Below are 21,018 nucleotides of genomic sequence, written 5' to 3'. Positions count from 1 at the left end.
GGGGGGGGGGGGGACGAGGACATTTGTTATCACATTCTTGGTCATTGTTAAAAATTGGAAACAACCTCAATGTCCTCCGGCTGGTGACTGTTATAAATGAGTGTCCATCCATCCATAGAGTGGGATACTATGCACTCTTTAAGGTGAAAAAGCAAATCTCCAAGATACATTAATGTAAAAAGCAGGAGAGTGATAATTGGTGTGCATTTTTCAAAATGCAGGGACGAAGAGAATTTTACCCAAATAACTCTGAAGGAAACACTGGTCACCGACTTCGGGGCAGGTAGTACCTGCTGAGAGCTAGGAGCGAGGGGGCTAGAGGGCTGGGCTGGGGTGGAGGGCTGGGGGGTGGGGGGAACAGTCTCTTGTTTCTCTGTATGCCCTTTTGTAAAGTTTGCATTTAAAAATTTTTTTTAATGTTTATTTTTGAGACAGAGGGAGACGGGGGTGGGGGCAGAGAGAGAGGGAGACACAGAATCTGAAACAGGCTCCAGGCTCAGCACAGAGCCCCATGCGGGGCTCGAACCCACGAACCGTGAGATGATCGTGACCTGAGCCGAAGTCAGACGCCTAGCCTAACCGACTGAGCCACCCAGGCGCCCCCTGTAAAGTTTGCATTTTGAAAACCATGCACCTGTATGACATTTAAAATGATTAAAATTTGTTGTAAGAAATTCCTAAGAGGCTGGTAATTGAGGGCGGTAGAAGCCCTCGGAACTCTTTTCGCCACCTCATCCAGCCCTGCTCATTACCCCCACTACCACCCTGGGGTTTAGACGTGCCGGATCTGGGGCTTTACCTGGGAGGGGCCCACGTGGAGGGGGAATTGGAGGGTCAACTCCCGAGGAGGAAGTGCGGCTGAGGGGAGGAAGGTCTAATCGCTTAGTTCTGCTGACAGCCACCAGGGGGCGCCCCAACTTGCTCACCCGATTGCTGCCCTTGAAGGCTTCAGCTGGAGAGGTTAAGGGTGGTTCTGAAAGCTGCCCTCACCCCACCCCCAACTCTGGCGTCAATCCAGAAGTGTGCAGGAAGTGGCTTCTTCTGGAGTCAAGCAGAGCTGGAGACCAGGAGACTGACCTTGCTTTGTCTGACTTAAGACCCCTTCACTGGGTCGCCGTGGGATCCAAGGGTAAAAGAGCTGGGCTCAGGAGTGTAAATGGGCCATAAAACATCATTATTCCCAACTTACTCTGCGGGCTTCATCTTGGCCCTACCACCAGACCCCTGAAAATCAGTTTCGGGGAGGGAGGGAAATAGGGAGCCAAGGCAGGTGTGTGAGCAGGAATGGCAGTTAGATCTGGTGTCAGAAAGAATTGGGAAGAAAGAGAGGACACAGACTGAGCGAGAGCTTTGAACCTCCAGGGTGTAGGTGAGGTTTGAGGGTGACCTGGGGAGAACAAGCCCAGCCCCCCGCCCCTCCTTGCGCTGAGGATCCCTCAGCTGCCCAGGGAAGTAAATAGCGCTCCTTGGTGGGACCTGCCTCCTGGACCCCCATCTGTTCCCACCTCACAGGGCCAGTCTTTGACCTGCCTTTGCTCTGTTCTGCCTCCCACTCTCTAATTATCCCTCCAAGTCTCTGTCTCTCTGTCTCCAAGTCTCTCTCTCTCTGTCTCTTTCTCTCTCTTTTTTAAATGTTTATTTTTGAGAGAGGGAGAGAGACAGCAGGGGAGAGGCAGAGAGGGGGACAGAGGATCCAAAGTGGGCTCTGCACTGACAGCAGAGAGCCCGACGTGGGACTCGAACTCACAAACCTTGAGATCCTGACCTGAGCTGGAGTCGGAGGACGTTTAACCAACTTGAGCCACCCAGGCGCCCCTCTGAGTCTCTGTCTCTCTTTATCTGTCCCCGCCCCTATCACCATCGCCCCCTCCTAGGTCCCTGCCCTGGCTTCCCATCCCTGGAGCCCCCCTCCTGTGGCTGCGGTGACAGTAGGAAGGGACAGAAATGGGAAACCTTGGAGCGGCTGCAAGAGAAGCAGGCTGGGACAGCAGCAGCCTGACTCGGTCAACCCCCCAGACCCAGGTAAGAAAGTGGGGTGCCTTTTATCAGCCAGTAACAGGGAGGCCCAGAGGGGACGGGGCTCCTCCTCGGTCACCTCCAAAAGCACAAAACTTTAATTTTCATTTGAATTTAACCAAACACACTGATAGTAAAAGTGGAGGGTTTTTTTGCATTTCACCGAAATCGTTCTTCACTAGAAATATTACTTTCTTTTTTTTAATGTTTATTTTTTTAAAGGTTTTTTTCTAGTTTGTTTGAAGGTTTTATTTTTTATTTTATTTTTTTAATATTTATTTATTTTTGAGAGAGAGAGAGAAAGAGAGCATGAGCAGGGGAGGAACAGACAGAGAGGGAGACAGACAGAGAGAGAATCCGAAGCAGGCTCCGGGCTCTGAGCTGTCAGCACACAGCCTGATGTGGGACTTGAACTCACGAACCATGAGATCATGACCTGAGCTAAAGTCAGACGCTTAACTGACTGAGCCATCCAGGCGCCCCAGGTGTTTATTTATTTTTAAGAGAGAGAGAGAGAGAGAGCACGAGGGGGTGGGGGTGCAGAGAGAGGGAGACACAGAATCTGAAGCAAGCTCCGGGCTCTGAGCTGTCAGCACAGAGCCCGACATGGGGCTCAAACTCACAGACCGCAAGATCGTGACCTAAGCCGAAGTCGGACGCTTAACTGACTGAGCCACCCCGGCACCCCAAGAAGTATTACTTTCTTAAGGACCTTCCTGAAGTTCTGTGAGAGTTTTTTAAAACCTTGCATCTTCTTGAGAACGTCAGTGTCAGTTTCTCGTAGTGACACAAAGTTGACTTCCTCATGACACTTCCCTTCTCTGCCCAAACCCACAAATAAAACCAAATGGATTGTTTTTAATTTAGACAACAACAACAACAACAAAACATTGAAAATCAAAGCCTGATTTCGTGATGACCCTCCCAGGGGAATTCAGAAGGGTTCATGGGCAAAATTTCCTGTGAACATGACAAATTGTTTTCGGGAAAAAACCGAACGCTCACATCAGGACCGATGCATTTGACCTCTTGTGAATCGAAGGATCCGTCACTCGCTTCCTCCCTCTGGGATTTTCTGGCCAGGGACACGCGCAAAATGTGTCCAGAAAGCCTGTTTTTGGAGATTTTAGCCACTGCTGCCAGACGTGTCAATGGAAACAACCTTTGGAGGACAAACTGGTGACAAGCTATCAAAATAGAAGATGTGACTGCTCTGGGTCCCAGCAGTTTCATTTGGGGGGGATCTGATATTAAATCTTACTTTGTTCACAGAAGCAAATAATTTAGAAACAGTCTAAATGCCCATTGATAATTAACGTGGTAATGTATGTGGTGAAAACCTAAGCATCAGGCAAAGGGAATCAACTAATCTGGAAGATATTATGTTGAGAAACAAGAGGAAGTTTCATCTGTACTTTCTCCATTAAAAAAAAAAAATCTAGGTAATAGAACAAATTATTTGAAAAAGAAATATTGCAAAATCAAAGATGTGAGCTCAAATTACCAAAAAGAAACAGAACGTTGTTTTTGAGCTTGATACAAACGACATTAGTATGTCTATTTAAAACTCTGTTCCAGGTCAGGGCACCTGGGTGGCTCAGTCGGTTCAGCGTCCAACTTCAGCTCAGGTCGTGATCTCGTGGTTTGTGAGTTCAGGCCCCGCGTCGGGCTCTGTGCTGACAGCTCAGAGCCTGGAGCCTGCTTTGGATTCTGGGTCTCCCTCTCTCTCTGCCCCTCCCCTGCTTGTGCTCTGTCTCTCTCTCAAATATAAATGAAACATTAAAAAAAGTTAAGGGTCCAACTCTTGATTTTGGCCCAGGTCGTCATCTCACAGCTTGTGAGGTCAAGCCCCCCATCCAGCACTCTTGACATTCTCTCTTTCCTTCTCTCTCTGCCCCTCCTCCTCTGTTCTCTCTCTGTGTCTCTCTCACTCTCTCAAAATAAATGAATAAAACATTAAAAAAAAATAAAAATAAAACTCTGTTTCTTATACTGTGACACTCAAAACTGTACCACTGGGTCTAGGGTGGCTTTTTCTTAAAAATTGTTTTAATGTTTGGGGCGCCTGGGTGGCGCAGTCGGTTAAGCGTCCGACTTCAGCCAGGTCACGATCTCGCGGTCCGTGGGTTCGAGCCCTGTGTCGGGCTCTGGGCTGATGGCTCAGAGCCTGAAGCCTGTTTTCGATTCTGTGTCTCCCTCTCTCTGCCCCTCCCCCGTTCATGCTCTGTCTCTCTCTGTCCCAAAAAATAAATAAACGTTGAAAAAAAAATTTTTTTTTTAAAAATTGTTTTAATGTTTGTTTATTTATTTTTGAGAAAGAGAGGGAGGGAGGGGCAGACACAGAGGGAGACAGAGAATCCCAAGCGGGCTCCTCATTGTCAGCGTGGAGCCTGATTTGGAGTCCGAACGCATGAACCGTGAGATCACGACCTGAGCCGAAATCAAGAGTTGGGCGCTTAACCGACGGGGCCACCCAGGTGCCCCTCTACGGTGGCTTTTTAATTTTCTGGGAATTTATGGTTTGCCTTCTTTTTCCTTGACAATAGATGTCAGGCTCAATATAACATGAAGAGCAGCCAGGATCTCAAGTACCTACGGAGACTGTCACCCCTGCTGATGTTGGCCCCGCCACTGCCCCCCCCCCCCCCCCGTTGTCTGAGCATCTCCCGCTGGACCCACATTCCCCGGGCCGGACCCCTGTCCTGCCCTTTGTCCCCCAGTGCTCTCACAGGCCCTGAGCACCTGTACTTGGAGGCAGCGCCCCTCCCCCGCATATCAGTTTCTCCGCCCCAGCATCAGAGGTGACACCAGACCCAGCCTCTGTGGCCTTAAAAAAAAAAGTCCCGCCACTTATTAAGGTTGAACATGTGCCAGGCGCCGTGACAAATGTTTCCACACCTGGCTGCGTCGCCTCCGCTTTAGACAAGAGGAAACTGAGGCTGAAGGAAAGAAAGTCACTCGTCTGAGGTCACGCAGCAGTAGGGGGCACAGCCAGACCCGAACCCCAGAGCCCCAAATGGAAGCCGCGGGTCCACTCTGCCTACGCAGCCTCCCACCCTGTTCCAGGGGACTCGGGTGGGCCTGGCCAACCCAGAGAAATAGCTGGTTGGGCACCACTTGCAGCCCCCAACCCTCCTCCCCCCCACTCGCCGCTGGGAAGGGTCCGGAATCAGGAATCACCGGGCTGCAAAGGCCAAAGGTCAGACAGGGGTTTCCTGCCTCCCCCTGGGAACTTCCTCTGTCCCAATCCAACTTCTGCCTCTGTGACGAACACCACCCTGGAGGACCCCCTCCCCGCCGTCAACTACCCCCAACTCTGTTGCCCTGGCCGATGGGGGGATGGGTCCTCCCCCCCCCCCCCCCCCCCCCCCCACCGCACGCACACGGGCAGTATACAGCGATTGTGTTGTGGTCCAGCCTTCTTGCCACCTGCCGGCCCCTTGCCCGCCCCCCTCCATCCCTCCCTCCTACCAGCCTTGACCCCATGGAGCCAGGGGGCCGTGTCCCACACTGTCTCCCTAAGACTCAGGGTCCCTCACGGCCAAGCCTGAGGCTAACGCCTCATCCAGCATGGAGCTCCTGGTTCTGGGGGAATGGACAGGAGGACGCACCCAGAATCCTTTGCTCTTGGTCCCCGAATTCCCTTGACGCCCACCTGGAGATGACCCACAGTGAAGTTCAATGCCCACCTGTCTGGCACTGCCCCTTCACCGTCTCCCAGAGCCCCGAAATAACGCTCCCAGCACGAAACGATAGTAATAATAACAATGGCAAACCCTTTCTTACGGCCGCCCCCCCCCCTCCGGCCCGGTGACCGGGGACGCCACCCATACCCCGTCTCACAGAGGCAGAAACTGAGAAGGGGCAGGAGAAGCCCCTCACTCGAGCTCGCTTGGGCCGAGCCTTCTCTCCCAGCTCCAAGTTCACTGCGGCTTACGCTGCTGCTCCCAGAGCACTTATGAAGCACCTATGGGAGCCGGGGCGTCGGGTGGGGCTGACAGCTTGGGGGGCCTGGGCCATTGCCATCCATGGGTCAGCCCCTCCCCGGCCCGGGGAAGCACTTCTGTGACCAGTACCTACTGTGCGCCTGGCCCCGGGGGCCAAGCACCCCAGCCGACTCAGCTCCCGATTTAGACACACCTCTGCAGCCAGCCCACGGGGTGGGGGAGGTAAGTCCGACTCTGTGCACCAACGGCGTGAGACCCCCCAGACGGTCCCTTCACCTCCCCGTGCCTCAGTTTCCTCCTCCGCACGATACAGGGGCCACGACCTGAGATCCTGGGCGGCAAGCGCTGAGAACGGCGCTGGGCCCGGAGCAAGGGCAAGGTGGAGACAGAGAGAGACCGAGGCTCGGAGCGGCCGAGGAAGCCCCCCCCCCCTCGTCACCGGGCCGGCGCCCCCGCCTGGCGGCGGGAGCGTCAGAAGTCCAGCGGGGGGGGGGGGGGGGGGGAGGGGGGGCGCGGCCCCTCCCTTCACAGCCAGGGTGGGAGTGTCGTGATAACCCGCAGCCCCCACTTCCTCCCGGCCAGGAAGGAGCCAGGCAGAGGAAGTATTAAGAGGAGTAATATAAACACTCCCCCCACCCCCCGTGGCAGAGGGGGCAGCGGCCGCCACCCGGAGGGAGCAGGCCACGCCGGGCGGGCAGCGGGCGCTTGCACACGATGGGGCTGGCGGCGGAGCACGGCGCCTACTCCCGGGAGGGGGGCGGCCCGAGGGGCTGCTGGTACTACCTGCGCTACTTTTTCCTCTTTGTGTCGCTCATTCAGTTCCTCATCATCCTGGGCCTCGTCCTCTTCATGGTCTACGGCAACGTGCACGTGAGCACGGAATCCAACCTGCAGGCCACCGAGCGCCGGGCCGAGGGCCTGTACAGCCAGCTCATGGGGCTCACGGCCTCCCAGGCCAACCTGTCCAAGGAGCTCAACCTCACCTCCCGCACCAAGGACACGGTCATGCAGCTGCTGGGGAGCGCCCGCCGCGATCTGGACCGGATCAACGCCAGCTTCCGCCAGTGCCAGGCTGACCGGGTAAGGCCGCCCGCCGGGCCGGACACGCACCCCGGGGACCCTGGGCAGGTTCCCGTCGGCTCATCCGAGCTGCGGGGTCCTCACCCACGCGCCAGAGACCGTCGCAGACGCTGTATTGCACGTGAGGAGCCCGGGTGGGGGGGGGGCTTGTTAGTACGAGTATATCCCACACGACGTTCGGGACACACTTATACTAAGACAGTGGGCTCGCTCTCTCTCTCTGGAATTTAAGGTTAAATTTTTTTTTAAAGGTTTATTTATTTTTGAGAGACAGAGTGAGACGGAGCATGAGCGGGGGAGGGGCAGAGAGAGAGAGGGAGACACAGATCGGAGGCAGGCTCCGGGCTCCGAGCTGTCGGCACAGAGCCCGACCCGGGGCCTGGACTCACGGACCGCGAGATGGTGACCTGAGCCGAAGTCGGACCCTTAACCGACTGAGCTGCCCAGGCGGCCCCTGGAATTTAAGTTTAACTGGGCATCCTCACTGAATTGGCGGCAGCAACCCTGGGCCCATGACTTAATACGTGTGAAGCGCTCGGAATGTTCCAGCACACACCAGCTGCAAATAAGAACCAGTTAGATAAAAACTCAGAGCATTCGGTTCCTACTAAGAAGTAGGAACAGCTCTGCCTTATGCTGGGAAATGTCCCCCGGGGGGCACATGTGGGTGTCTAGTCAGGGAATTGGCCCACTGGTTTCATCCAAGACACGCACCGCCATCCGGTCTGGGAGCCGTCGGGATCGTAAGGTTTTAGACACATGCATCCCGGAATCTGAACTCCCCCATCATAGAAAATTAGAAGCCTAAGAATGTGGATCTTTACAACGATTACATTTGAAAAACACAGTTTTGTTTTTCTTTAATCCCCTTCGTGTTGACAAATGCCTCTGGACTGGAACAGTTTTAGGGTTTTCTCCAAGGACCCTAGGGTTTCCCTAGTTTCAGGTCGCCTGCCCCTCGCCCCGGAGGGGCGCCCTGATGCCGGGGAGTATCTCTGCCCCCACCCCCACCGTGGCAGCCCCAGGTATGTGATGTTGGTGTTTCTGGGTCCTGGCCGTGCTGAGAAACAGGATTTTTCTTAAATTCTCTTCCAGTGCAACTCCATTTCTGGCCCTGAGATTCCGGAAGAGAAAAGAGAATTTAACTCACTGATATATTTTTAAAAAACGTGTTCATCTCCCCTGCTTGTTTCTTTTCTTTTTCTTTCTTTCTTTCTTTCTTTCTTTCTTTCTTTCTTTCTCTTTCTTTTTCTTTCTTTCTTTCTTTTCCCATCTTATCCCATCTTATGTTATCCCACCTCATCTTATCTTATCTTATCTAGAGAGAATGTGAGTAGGGGGAGAGGGGAGAGGGAGAGAGAGAGACAATCTTAAGCAGGTCCCACATTCGGCTGACACAGGGCTCGATCCCACAGCCTGAGCTTTCCGCCCCTCCTTGTCCTTGCTCCTTTGGAGGCTGGCCCTATGCTAATGGGATCGGGGTCAAGGCAGAAATCACTCTGGGACCTCCAGTGACTTCTGTTTTCAGAAATCTTAACTGCAAAAGAGGAAGATCTGTAGAAATCAAGAGTCAGACGCTAAACCAACTGAGCCACCCAGGCAACCCCTAACTCCATGATATTTTTAGGGTCTGCTCTGTCCTGTCCGTGTCAAGGCAACGGGACCCTCACCTGGCACATGGGGTCTGGAAGCAGCACCCCGGGACCCCCTTTTATCGCTTCCTCCAACTGGAGAAAAACCTCTTTCTCGTTTCGTGTTTGGATCCAACTCACTTTGCTGAAACGTGCAAATCTTCCTCTTCTGTGACTAAGATTTCTGTTCTCTGATCCCCATTAGCATAGGGCCAGCTTCCAAAGGAATAGGACAAGAGGTGGCAGGAAGGTAAACTTCCTGCATTTTTTATATTTTTACCTGTTATATTTCTGCAGAGGATTCTGGTCCAAAGTTTGGAAAGCACACCTTGTTAAGTTGTAAAAACCTCCTTTAAAAACAGCTTTATCGAGATATAATTCATATGCTCTACAAGTCGCACATTAAAAATGTACAGTTCGGGGGCATCTGGGTGGCTCAGTCGGTTAAGCACCCGACGTCAGCTCAGGTCATGATCTCAGGGTTTGTGAGTTCAAGCCCCACGTCGGGCTCTGCGCTGACAGCTCGGAGCCTGGAGCCTGCTTCGGAGTCTGTGTCTCCCTCCCTTTCTGCCCCTCCCCCGCTCTCGCTCTGTCTCTTTCTCTCTCTCTCAAAAATAAGTAACCATTAGGGGCGCCTGGGTGGTGCAGTCGGTTAAGCGTCCGACTTCAGCCAGGTCACGATCTCGCGGTCTGTGAGTTCGAGCCCCGCGTCAGGCTCTGGGCTGATGGCTCAGAGCCTGGAGCCTGTTTCCGATTCTGTGTCTCCCTCTCTCTCTGCCCCTCCCCCGTTCATGCTCTGTCTCTTTGTCCCAAAAATAAAATAAATGTTGAAAAAAATATTTTTTTAATAAGTAACCATTAAAAAATCTTTTTAAAGCATACAGTTCAATAATTCTTAGTACCTTCACAGAGTTGGGTGATCATCCCAACTGATTTTAGAACGTTTTCATCACCCCAAAAAGATACCCCATCCCCATGAGAAGTCACTCCCCCACCCGTCCTCCCCCAGCCCCCTGCAACCACTCATCTGCTTTCTGTCTCTGTGAATTTGCTTGTCCTGGACATTTTGTACAAATGGGATCAGACAACATGTGGCCTTTTGTGTCTGGCTCCTATCATCCGGCACGATGTTTTGAAGGTTCACCCGAGCGCGTGTCAGTGCCTCGTTCCTTTTTGTGGCTGAGCAACATTCCATTCTGTGGATGGACCATGCTTTGTTCATTCACCTGTGGATGGACACTTGGGTTGTTTCTGCCTTTTGGTGGTTGTGACAGGCGCTGCTGTGAACGTGCACGTGGAGGTTTTTGTGTGGAAGTTTGCTTCAGTGTCTCTCGGGTCTACGCCTAAGAGTGGAATGGCTGGGTCACGTGACAATTCCCTGCTTAGCATTTTGAGGAACTGCCAGGCTGTTATCCAAGGCCGCTGCCCCATTTTTTACATATTCCAACCAGTACCGTCTGAGAACACTCCTTTCTCCACACCCTCACCAACGCTCGTCACTGCCCGCTCTTGTTTTCCGTTTCGTTTATAACCATCCTCATGGCTGTAAGGGGGTCTCTCGTCGTGGTTTTCATTTGCTTTTCCCTGAGGAGTGATGATGCTGAGTATATTTTCATGCGCTTGTCGGCCACGTGTGTATCTTCTTTGGAGAAATGTCTCCGTTGCTTTGCCCATTTTTCAATTATCTTTTTATTACCGATCCACAAGAGTTTACTTTTATACGTTCTGGATACCCGGTCCTCTCATCAGATACACGCTTTGCAAATATTTCCTCCCGTCGAAGGGTTGTTTTTTTCCCTTTCTCTTTTTTAAATTGGAGCATAATTGACATACAGTGTCACGTCAGTCTCGGGTATACAACTTAGCGATGTGACGGTCTTTTCCTAAAAACAAAAGTTTTTAATTTTGATGAAGTTCTCTTTACCTGTTTTCTCTTTGTTTGCGCTTGGGGTGTCACACCTAAGAAACCACTGGCAAATCCAAGGTCATGCGGAGTTAACACGTACATTTTCTTCTAAAGAGTTTTGTAGCTTTGGGTCTTATGTTTGGGTCATTGAGCCATTTTGAGTTAATTGTTGTATATGGTGTGAGGTAGGGGTCCAAATTCATTCCTTAACGTGGGGAGATCTAGCTGTGCCGGCTCCATTTGTTGAAAAGACTCTTTTCTCCCCCGTGAATGATTTTGGCACCTGTATTAATTTTCTTTTTTTGTTTTCTTTTTTCTATTATTTTTTAAAGTTTATTTATTTATTCTGAGAGAGAGAGGAAGAGAAAGAGAAAGAAAGCGTGCAAGCGAGGGACGGGCAGAGAGAGAGGAAGAGGGAGAGAATCCCAAGCAGGCTCGGGTCATGATCTCACGGTTCATGAGTTCAAGCTCCACTTTGGGTGAACCCTGCTTCTCTCTCTCTCTCTCCCCCCGTCTCTGTCTTCTTCTCTTCCTCTCTCTCCCCCTCTCTCTCTGCGCCTCATGGGATTCTCTCTCTCTCTCTCCCCCTCGCTCACCTGCGCCCTCTCTCCCTCAATAAAGTAAAATATAGAAAGATAAAACATAATTCGTTGGCCGTACATGTGAATTAATGTTTTCAAGGTTCATCCAAGTCGCAGCAGGTGTGAGTGCTTCATTCCTTTTAATGGCCCAATAGTATTAACTGTAACAACTTTTTTTTTTTTAATTTAATTTTGAGAGAGAGAAAGAACAGGAGCAGGGGAGGGGCAGAGAGAGAAAATCCCCCTCTCCACACTGTCAGCCTGGAGCCCCACACGAGGCTCGGACTCATGAACCGCGAGATCATGACCTGAGCTGAAACCAAGAGTCGGACACTCAACCGACTGAGCCCCCCCGGGCGCCCCAGTTAAGGACTTTGAAAGATGCGACCAGCATCCCCCATAAAGGAGTCACGCCCTTGCGAACTGGGTCAACCCGGGCCACCCGGGTGTGGGATCTGGGGCCCCAGCCCGGAGGGTCTGGGCAGCCCAGGAGCAAGGGGACCCGCGGGGGCTGGACCGTGAGCTCTGCCCCGTGTCCTGTCCGGTCAGGTGATCTCCATGAACAACGAGCGGTATATGGCAGCCATCATCCTGAGTGAGAAGCAATGTCAAGAGCAGCTGAAGGAAGCTAACAAGAGCTCCGATGGTGAGTCGTCTGGGCGGCGGGGAGCCAGGGTGGTAGACCCCTCGCCCGGCCTCTCGGACCCCCCCCCCGCCCCCCCCCCCCCCCCGCCCCCTCCCCCGACCTTCCCGAGGTGTTTTCTCCTGCACCTGTAGCCTCGCTCCTGGCGCTGAACCAGAAGGTCCAGATGCTAGAGGTGGAACTGGCCAAGGAGAAGCAGGTGTGCGCCAAAGACAAGGAGGGCCTGGCGCTGAACAAGCGGCTGGTGGAGGAGCAGCTGGCCGAGTGTGGCAAGGCCCGGGAGCAGCAGCGGCAGGAGCGACAGCTGGCCGAGGATCGCCTGCAGAAGGTGCAGACCCTCTGCCTCCCGCTGGACAAGGACAAGTTTGAGACGGAGCTGCGGAACCTCTGGCGGGACTCCATCATCCCGCGCACCCTGGACACCATGGGCTACAACCTGTACCACCCTCTCGGCTCCGAGCTGACCTCCATCCGGAGGACCTGCGACCACATGCCCGCCCTCATGAGCACCAAGGTGGACGAGCTGGCCCGGAGCCTGCGGGCCGGCATCGAGCGCGTGGCCCGCGAGAGCTCGGACGTCCAGCGCCAGAAGCTGGAGGTCGAGCGGAGCCTGCAGGCCACTCAGGCGGCCAAGGAGAAGGCGGAGAAGGAGGCCCAGGCCCGAGAGGCCAAGCTCCAGGCCGAATGTGCCCGGCAGACCCAGCTAGCCCTGGAGGAGAAGGCGGCTCTGCGGAAGGAGCTGGAGGAGAAGAAGCGGGAGGCAGAGCAGCTCAAGATGCAGCTGGCCGTCAGCCGCTCCACCTTGGACGCCTGCATCAAGGCCAAGGTGGGCTGGGGGGATTCAGGTTGTACGGGGGTCAGGCCTGCGGGCCCTGGTGGAGGCGATGTCGAACCCGGGCTCGAGGCGAGCCTCCCAGCCTGGGTCCGGTTAGTTCGGCCTCACTTGAGAGACTCAATGACATAAGACCGGGGTGGAGTTTGGAGTCTGGAATGACCCTGAGAAAGGATTAAGGAGCGGGGTTGAGTTTTGGAGGACGGGTGGACCTCGAAATGGGTGCAGGGGGGAGAACTGGGAACTCACGGTGGGGGGGTCGGTGTCAAGGTCGGGAGGTGTCTGAGGTGAAGGTTGCGGGGGTGATGGCTTAGGTTGGGAGTTAGACTGAAGGTTAGGGCAGGTCTGGGGGAAGGCTTGCTGTGGAGACAGAGCTTGTGTTTGGGTCAAGATGAGTTCTTAGCGACCGCTGTGTTTAGAGTCGGTGTGGGTTAACGTTAGGGTTCCATCGAAGCCTTCGTTGGCCTTGGAATTGGTAGAATTGGGATCGTGCTGGATGCGGATTGGGAAGAAAGGTTAAAAGTTAAGTCAGGGGTCGCATGCAGGGCGGCCAGTGGGTCTCACATTGGGTGAAGGGTGAATACAGGGTGTCAGTGGGTGGCTGGTAGGGTTGCTTGGGGTTCCAGGGAGAGTCTGGGGTCTCAAGTTGAGTTGGGGTGCGTGGGGCATTGGGAAGCCATGGTGGAGCCCAGGGCTGGGCTGGGGCCATGGCTTAGGGGGCAGATTTTTCATAGCAACCAGGTCTAAGGGATGGGTTCGGGTCAGGGTTGGTTGTAAAGTTCCGGTTGGATCAAGTTTGTCATTCGGATTGGGTTTAGATGAGGCTTTGGGTCTAAGGAAGGTTCTGTTTTCCTGTTGGGATTGGATTTTAGGTGATTGAGTTTAGAGCTGGCTTTGGATTTCGGGTTCGGGGGGATTGGCTCAGTTGGGGTCATGGGTTGGGATCCATTGGGTTGGCACTGAGGCAGTAATGGAGCCTGAGGCAGGCCACAGTGGGGTCTCTGGGGGGCTTCTGAGGGAAGCCAGTCCCTGGAGTCCCCAGTCACTTGAGCGCAGGTGGGCGCAGGTGATCGGACATCCATTGATGGGAGGGTCCTTCTCTGGTATCGGTGTCCCTGCTCTGGAAGGAACTCAGCTCCAGGTACTACGGGGCATGAAGGAACAGGAGCCTCCCTGGCCCTCTGGTTCAGGGGGTCCCGGCTTCTGCCGACCTCCCTCTGTCTCTCGTCCCACAGTCGCAGCTGATACCTGGACCAAGACCTGTGGGCCCTGCCCCCAACCCCCAGCCCATCGGTAAGTGACAGAAGGCAGAGCCGGGAAGGGGTCGGGGGCGATCCTTTCCACTCTTTATCCCATCTCAGCCCTGCCGGCCCGTCCTTAGCCCAGGGTTGGGCCAGTTGGGTGGACCTGACCCCTTCCTCTCACGGCAGACCCGGCTGGCCTCGAGGAATTCAAGAGAAGGATCCTGGAATCCCAGAGGCTTCCCGCAGGGGCTGCAGCCCCACCCAGGTGAGGCACTGGCAGACTGGGATGGTTCAGTCTCAGGGCTTCAGAGGAGGATGGGAACAGGACTACGGGTGGAGGGAGGCTCATCTCACACTCACGCTTGCTGCTTCCTTAATTGAGCGCCTTCTGTCTACCAGGTAACACAGCCAGGGAGTGGCGGGCCTGGGACACGAACCCAGCCTGTTGGACTCCAGGCAGGCAAGGGAGGGCCTTTGAGCTGGGGGATGGGGGCGAGCTGGTTTGGGGACGGGCAGAAGCCACAGTGCTCCCGGTGACATCTTGAAGAGCCAGGGTCAAGGCTCAGAGGCCAGACTAGGGTGGGGAGGGAGGCTGGAGCCGAGGAAGGGAGGAAGGAGGAGAGGGAGGTCAGGAGAGAGACCCTGGGTCTCTCACCCCACCTCTCTGAGCCTCTCTCTCTCTCCCTCTGCCAAAACGGAAGTCTCTGAAGTCAAGGGCACGGAGACTCTCTGCCACCTGTAAAGCGCTGTCCACAAGTGCCTAACACAAGGGGCCGGGGGTTGCAGCAGGGGCGCTTCAAGATACCCCGCACACGCTCAGGTCAGGGCCCGATGCCTGTGCCGCCCTCACCACCTCCCAGACCACAGCCGGCGCATCACAGGGAAGGTGACTCAGACCCCCGCCCCAAGAACATCCTGTGGTCGCTCCCAGGTGGTGGCCACGCTTCCGTTCAGGACCACATCGCGGACCAAGGAGTCAGCGACTGGCATTGCCGTTCCCGGTTTAGGACCCGGGGCTCCGGGACACCCCTGGGGGTTCTAAGTCAGATCCCACCGACCCCAAGCCGGCGTCAGGCCTTGGCGACCAGTAGACTTCCGGGTCTGTGGTCAAATCCCAGGGCTTCTCCGCATCCAGCTCTATCTCCACTGTGCCTTTTCTTACCTACCCCCTCCGACGGGGAGCTCATCTTCTCGCAGAACTGGTCCCTTTGCTCCAGATGGCTCTCGGCCTGGGAGGGATCCCTTAGCCTCAGGCAGCCTGCGGAGAGGAAAGCAAGAGCTGGAGAGAAGACCCTGTTCCAAGCAAACAGTTTTCCTCTCTCCATCTTGGCCTAAAGCCATCATGGCAAGGAAGGAGGTTCTATTATTATCCCCACTTCTCAGAGGAGGGAACTGAGGCCCCAGGGAAGTGACCAGCCCCAGGGTTATGCGTCAGTGAGTCAGGGCCAGAGCCAGGCTCCGGGCCCAAGCCTGTCCTAACTGCAAAAGGGGAAGCTCTTGACACTGTTTACCCCAAAAGACATCCCCCTGCAGAGAAAACAATGACTAGTTAAGCCAGGCCCCTCCTGTGTCTTTCTGCCCGGGCTCAGGAAGGGCCTCTTGCTCTGGGCTCTAGCCTTGATTCGCCTTCCCCTGAGAAAGAGGCCATCAGCTCTGGATTGGGAGTCCCAGTGAGACCAGGCACATCTGAATTTTAATGTATATTTATTTTTGAGAAAGAGAGACAGAGTGTGAGCGGGGGAGGGGCAGAGAGAGAGGGAGACACAGAATCCGAAGCAGGCTCCAGGCTCCGAGCTGTCAGCACAGAACCCAACATGGGGCTCAAACCCACGGACCATGAGATCATGACCTGAGCCAAAGGCAGACACTTAACCCACTAAGCCACCCAGGCGTCTCAGGCACGTCTGATTTTTAAATCACGTCCAACCGGGGGCCAGGTCTGAGGTCCAGCATCAAATCATCCACCCCCTGATCGGGAGAATCACTTTCATTTCCACTCTTACTCCTTCTGAGCCTTGAGGAAGTCTCTGGGGGTGCTAACAGGCCCTAACGCCTCCCACTTGTGGGGATACCTGCGTTCCCAGGGCCGGGGCAAACCCACAGCCCAGCATCAGCTGGACCTGAGCACAAGGTCTTGCTTTTTCACTGGATGTTTTTTTTATTTAAAGTTTTATTTATTTTGAGAGAAAGGATTCTGCACCGTCAGCACAGAGCCTGATGCGGGGCTCGAACCCACGAGCTGTGAGATCATGATCTGAGCCAAAAACAACTGTCAGATGCTTAGCCGACTGGGCCACCCAGGGGCCCCATCACTGGACATTTTTTTCAGTATTTATTTTTCAGAGAGAGAGAGAGAGAGAGAGACAGAGCATGAGTGGGGGAGGGGCAAAGAGAGAGAGAGAGTAAGAGAGAGAGAGAGAGGGAGACACAGAATCTGAAACAGGCTCCAGGCTCCGAGCTGTCAGCACAGAGCCCGACACGGGGCTCGAACTCATGGACCATGAGATCATGACCTGAGCGGGTCGGACGCTTAACCAACTGAGCCACCCAGGCGGCCCCATCGTTAGACATTTCTAAGTCACATTCTCCTGATGACAAGTGCACTAGTTTTCCTTTTTACCTGATGAGACTGTGTCCTGTGGGTGTCAATTGATTCCCACGCGCGCACACACAGTGGACGTGAAAACAAGTAAGTAAATATTGGGGCAGGGGCTAAGGGGCTGGATAAACCGAAAGCGGAAGGCTGAAGATGGGAGTCCAGCCCTGGCCCTGAGCCGGGCACGGGGCGAGTGTCACTCAAGTGCATTGCCATCACTGTTGTGATTTGTTTCATTTATTCAACCCGGATACCTTGAGCAGCGGCTGGGTGATGAGAACACAAGGAGGAATGAGGCATGGAAGCCCCCCCTCCCCTTGTGGGGTTCACAGTCTAGCGGGGGAGACAGATCGCAAACCTGACGCGTGAGATGTCGTTGTGGGGCCCCTTGGCCATGGGCGAGGCAGAAAAGGGATGAGATGGCGTGAGGAGGTGAGAATTTTCCGCGGGAGGGGGCGCCTGGATGGCTCAGTCAGTTAAGCATCTGACTCTTGATTTTGGCTCAGGTCACGATCTCACGGTTCGTGGGTTCGAGCCCTGCATCGGGCTCTGTGCTGACAGTGGGGAGCCTGCTTGGGATTCTCTGTCTCCCTCTCTCTCTCTGCCCCGCCCCTACTCGTGCTCTCTCCCTCTCTCTCTCTCTCAAAATAAATAAACTTTAAAAAAAAAATTAAAGAATTTTCCACAGGAGGCCAAGCAGGCTTCTCTGCCCCGCGTGAGGGTGACCTTTGGGCAAAAAACTAGAAAGGTGAGGGAGGAGCCATGGAGAGTAGGGCATCGAACCAGGCAGAGAGCACAGCCTGTGCAAAGGCCCTGAGACAGGACCGACCGTGCGTGGTGAGGCTCGAGCACAGTGATCCAGGGGGTGAGTAGGAGGTGAGGAGGGGTAGGGGGCACAGATCAGGCAGGGCCTTGTGGGTGCGGTGAGAACTTTGGGAGCCCTGGCACAGCAGCGAGCAGAGAAGGACATGACCGGACTCAGGTGTTCACAGGGACCCCCCCCCCCCACCGGTCACTGTCGAGAGGTGAAGGCCGAGCAGCCGAGGACCAGGGCAAAGGCATCCAGACAAGCAATGACGGGGGAGTGAGGAGCCTCAGTCTCTGACAGATGGCCAGGGACCACCCTCCCTTGCAGGCTGGTGGGCAGGGGTGGGTAAAGAAGGAATGTCAGGGCTGGTCGGGAGCCGGGTGCATTCTGGTCAAGCCGGAGCCAGGGACGGGGATCCAACGCCAGCCAAGGAACGTGAGGCTGCTGGGGCCCCAGGGAAGAGCCAGGGAAGGAAGGGAGGGGGCCAGCGGAAGCAGGACTTGGCTGAGGCCCCCCTCCTCCCCGACCAGGAAACAGCCTCTGAGCCAACCCCTGACCCCTCACGAGAACCTCACTGAGGCCAAGGAGGGGAAGGGCATCCCAGACGGCAGGATGGCTCCTGCAGAGGCCGTTGGGGAGGGGTGAAGTGACAGCTCTTGAAGTTTCTGAGGAGGGGGACTGCTGCGGACAGAGTGGGTGGAGCCTGGAATGCCAGGTAGAAAGGATCTGGCTTTGTCGTCTCGAGGGCACTGGGGACCAGGGAGAGCGTGTGAGTCGGGGCAGGCTCATTGGAGAAACCTTGGGCCACTTCAACGGAGACAAAGGAGGGAGATTGAGACCCTGTCTGCGGGGTGTGGGGTGTGGACAGGGGCTTTGAGGTAAACTCCCGGGATCCCCCGGGCCTTACGGAACAAAGGTGAAAGTCAGGCCGCAGCAGAGGCCGGGAGCCCAGAAGGTGGCTTCTCCGAGCACTGTCTCGGGAAGGCCGAACCCCAAAAGAGCTGAAGAATCCTTAGGAGCAAGAGCAGGGCTGGGGTGGGAGGAGGCCGGCCCAGGCGAGGTTTGTCCTTCCGTCTGTCTATTGTATCACCCTCTCCTTCCTGCCTTAGTGGCTGAGGAGGCTCCAGGCCCTGAGGACCGAGGCGTGGCCCTGACTGGCCAGTCTGCGGACAAGACGCCGTGAGCCACCCCTGGCACAGGCCGGGAGCCCGGGCCGCACACAGACCAAAGTGAGCGCCCTTGGCCTGCACCCCGCGCTCGCCCTTCCCCACGCCCCACTGCAGCCTCCGCTACTCCCTCACAGGCCCACACCCGCACCACGCGACCCCTCCCCCGCCCCTGGATGCTGCAGGATGTCCCGGACCCACAGCACACAGATGTAACAGTGATGTCACGAGCCGACGGCATCACGCAAAAGCACTGCACAGACACAGGGAGGACATCATACACACACACACACACACACACACACACACGCGCACGCGCGCGCGCTTCCTGCCCCGCCCTCGCACAATGCCACACCCCTCCAACGCACACGGGCCGTGGCACCCACAGCGTCCCGCTTGTCTGCACGTGCCTGTGTCCCCACCGCACCGCCCTCCCAATTTTCTTGTCTCCTGACTCTTCCTCACCCCCAGGGTGCCAGGCCTAGGGAAGTGAGAACAGGAAAACATGAGTCTCCACCCCCCCCCCACCCCCCACCCCCCCCCCGAGAGTCCCCAGGCTCCCCTGCCAGGCAGCACCGGGTCCCAGGGCAGATGCCCACTGGCCCCATCGTAGCCCATGGGGGCAGCTGTCCCTCCCTCAGTCCCTCTCCCCCCCCCCCCATACCCAGCCCTGCCTGTGGCCCATATAAATATGTTAGTGGCACAAAATAAATATTATTGAATCCTTTCAAAGACTCCAGAGTGCCGATTTCTGCTTGGCGACGAGGGAGGAAAGACTTGAGAGCTGGAGAAACCCCTCCCCGCCGTCCCAAGGCCAGAAGAGCCCACAAACTAGAGCAAGCCTGGGGTGACACCAGATTCCCTCAAGGTATAGGCATCACCGTGCGTGAAGAGAAATGGCAAAAGTCATAGTCAATGAGGGTTTCACGAAACGGCCACGCCGGCCCACACCGTGACAGCTTTGTGAGTTGTTTCTTTAAAATAGCAGACGTTTAAAAAGCAGTTCCTTAAAAACCAGATGACCCATCTGTAGCTTTCCTCTTCCTAAGATTTGCAAAGATGCCCCCCAGGTTACTGCCAATTTAGTCCGTGGGGGGAAGCAGGGAACAGTACGTTAGTGGAACACAGGGAAATCACATTGTTCCCAGGAGACTGGAGGAAAAAAAAAGCAAAAAAGCCGTAATACGCCCTGCTGGTGAAGATGTAGGGAAAGGGCACTTTCCTATGGGACTGGCAGAAAGGCAAATCTCACGGTGGCCCTTCTGGAAATTAGTTTGGTGACATTTAATAAAAGTAAAAGTGCGCAAACCCTTTGATTCAGCGGTCCCATTCCTGGGACTTTATCCCTGAGGAGTAAAACCTCCAGGAAACCAAGCAAATGGCCATCAGTAGAAAACTGGCCTAAAAGTTGTGGTCGAGAATCTCAACTTGTCGGCTCATCCCCCCCCCCCGCCCCCCAACCTTCCCCACTGCCTCAGCCTTGATTCCCTCTCAGCCCACCCCCTGGGACCCTACACAGGGAGGGGATGAGTCACAAGGAACCAGGGCTGGCGACGCAAAGCTTAAAGCAGGCTAGTCAGGAGGGACAAAGGAGCGACATTTCCTGGATACGGAAACTCGGGTGAGAGACGACCTACTGCAGGAAACACTCGGCTGGGGCCCCGCCAAGCCAGGGCAGGGGGGTCAGCCAGGCCAGGCCGCCCAGACGGGCCAGTCTGGAGGCCCCAAGGAAGCGAGGACGTCCCTGACCCTAAGCCTACTGCCTGGGTAGCTAGAGACCTGGAGAGGACGCTGACACCCGCCAGTCCCAGAAACCACAGGATGTCTGAGTTTGGGTTCCGGGGCCAGACATCCCTGGATTCAAATCTTGACTCCATTGGTCTCAGCCTCCCTCTTCTCATCTGAGAAATAATCATTCTAAACTTTCTGGACACGTGGGCACAGGTCTGACTTTTGGTTGGTCTCTCCCATCCAGAGCATCCCAGGATGTCATCCCTCCAGCTGGCCCCCACTCCCAGCCCGGCTGGTCCAGAGAGACCTTTCCATCATGGGATCTGACCATGTCCCTCTCTGGCTCACACACCCTCCGTGGCTCCCCATTACCCTGGGAACAAAGTCCAGCTCCTCATCGGCTCTTATGTCCCTCCCCTCACCCTCACTCCCACCTCCAATGCGGCTCTTGCCTCCAGCTGCCCTGGACCTTTAATTCTCTGGCTAAAGAGTATCTCTAAATTTGTGCTGTCAGATTACAATGCCTTTTTCTTGGCAAATTCTTCTTTCTCCAAGGCCCGCCCCCAGAGTTCCCTCCTCCAGGCAGCCCTCCTGATTGCCCCAGATATAGTCCTTGCTCCCCCTGGGGGAATCCCCAGCTCCGTCCCTCCCTTTTTATAGACCCAGAACATGTAGCTCTGACTCCCCCGAGTTGGTGGCTCCCCCAGGGGCAGGACAGGGACTGAGTACCTATCAGGGAGCATTTGGCAGACGCCCTCCCTGACTCTGTGGCCCAGCCACCGGGAGAGGTTCTGACTCTTTAGGGATTTCCTGTGACCTCTATAAATAACCCCCATG

At 55.3% G+C, this 21,018-nt stretch overlaps 1 protein-coding gene across 2 annotated transcripts; it reads left to right on the top strand.

Annotated features, from left to right (window-relative positions):
• Positions 1-6,593: 6,593 nt before the first annotated feature.
• On the top strand, positions 6,594-19,177 carry LOC122487062 (plasmalemma vesicle associated protein). 2 transcript variants are annotated; one of them, XM_043586953.1, is made up of 6 exons: positions 6,594-7,043; positions 11,711-11,807; positions 11,939-12,630; positions 13,872-13,929; positions 14,067-14,145; positions 18,394-19,177. In XM_043586953.1, the coding sequence occupies exons 1-6, from the start codon at positions 6,678-6,680 to the stop codon at positions 18,398-18,400; spliced, it is 1,299 nt and encodes a 432-aa protein (XP_043442888.1). In that variant the 5' UTR covers positions 6,594-6,677; the 3' UTR covers positions 18,401-19,177. The 2 variants fall into 2 exon arrangements, with proteins under 2 accessions (XP_043442888.1, XP_043442889.1); XM_043586954.1 differs by lacking the exons at positions 13,872-13,929; positions 14,067-14,145; positions 18,394-19,177 and adding an exon at positions 17,268-17,308 and having other exon boundaries at positions 11,939-12,544.
• Positions 19,178-21,018: the final 1,841 nt, after the last annotated feature.

This window comes from Prionailurus bengalensis, chromosome A2 (assembly GCF_016509475.1).
Source record: "Prionailurus bengalensis isolate Pbe53 chromosome A2, Fcat_Pben_1.1_paternal_pri, whole genome shotgun sequence".
Classification (NCBI taxonomy): Eukaryota; Metazoa; Chordata; class Mammalia; order Carnivora; family Felidae; genus Prionailurus; species Prionailurus bengalensis.
This window is presented reverse-complemented; position numbering and strand designations above follow the sequence as displayed.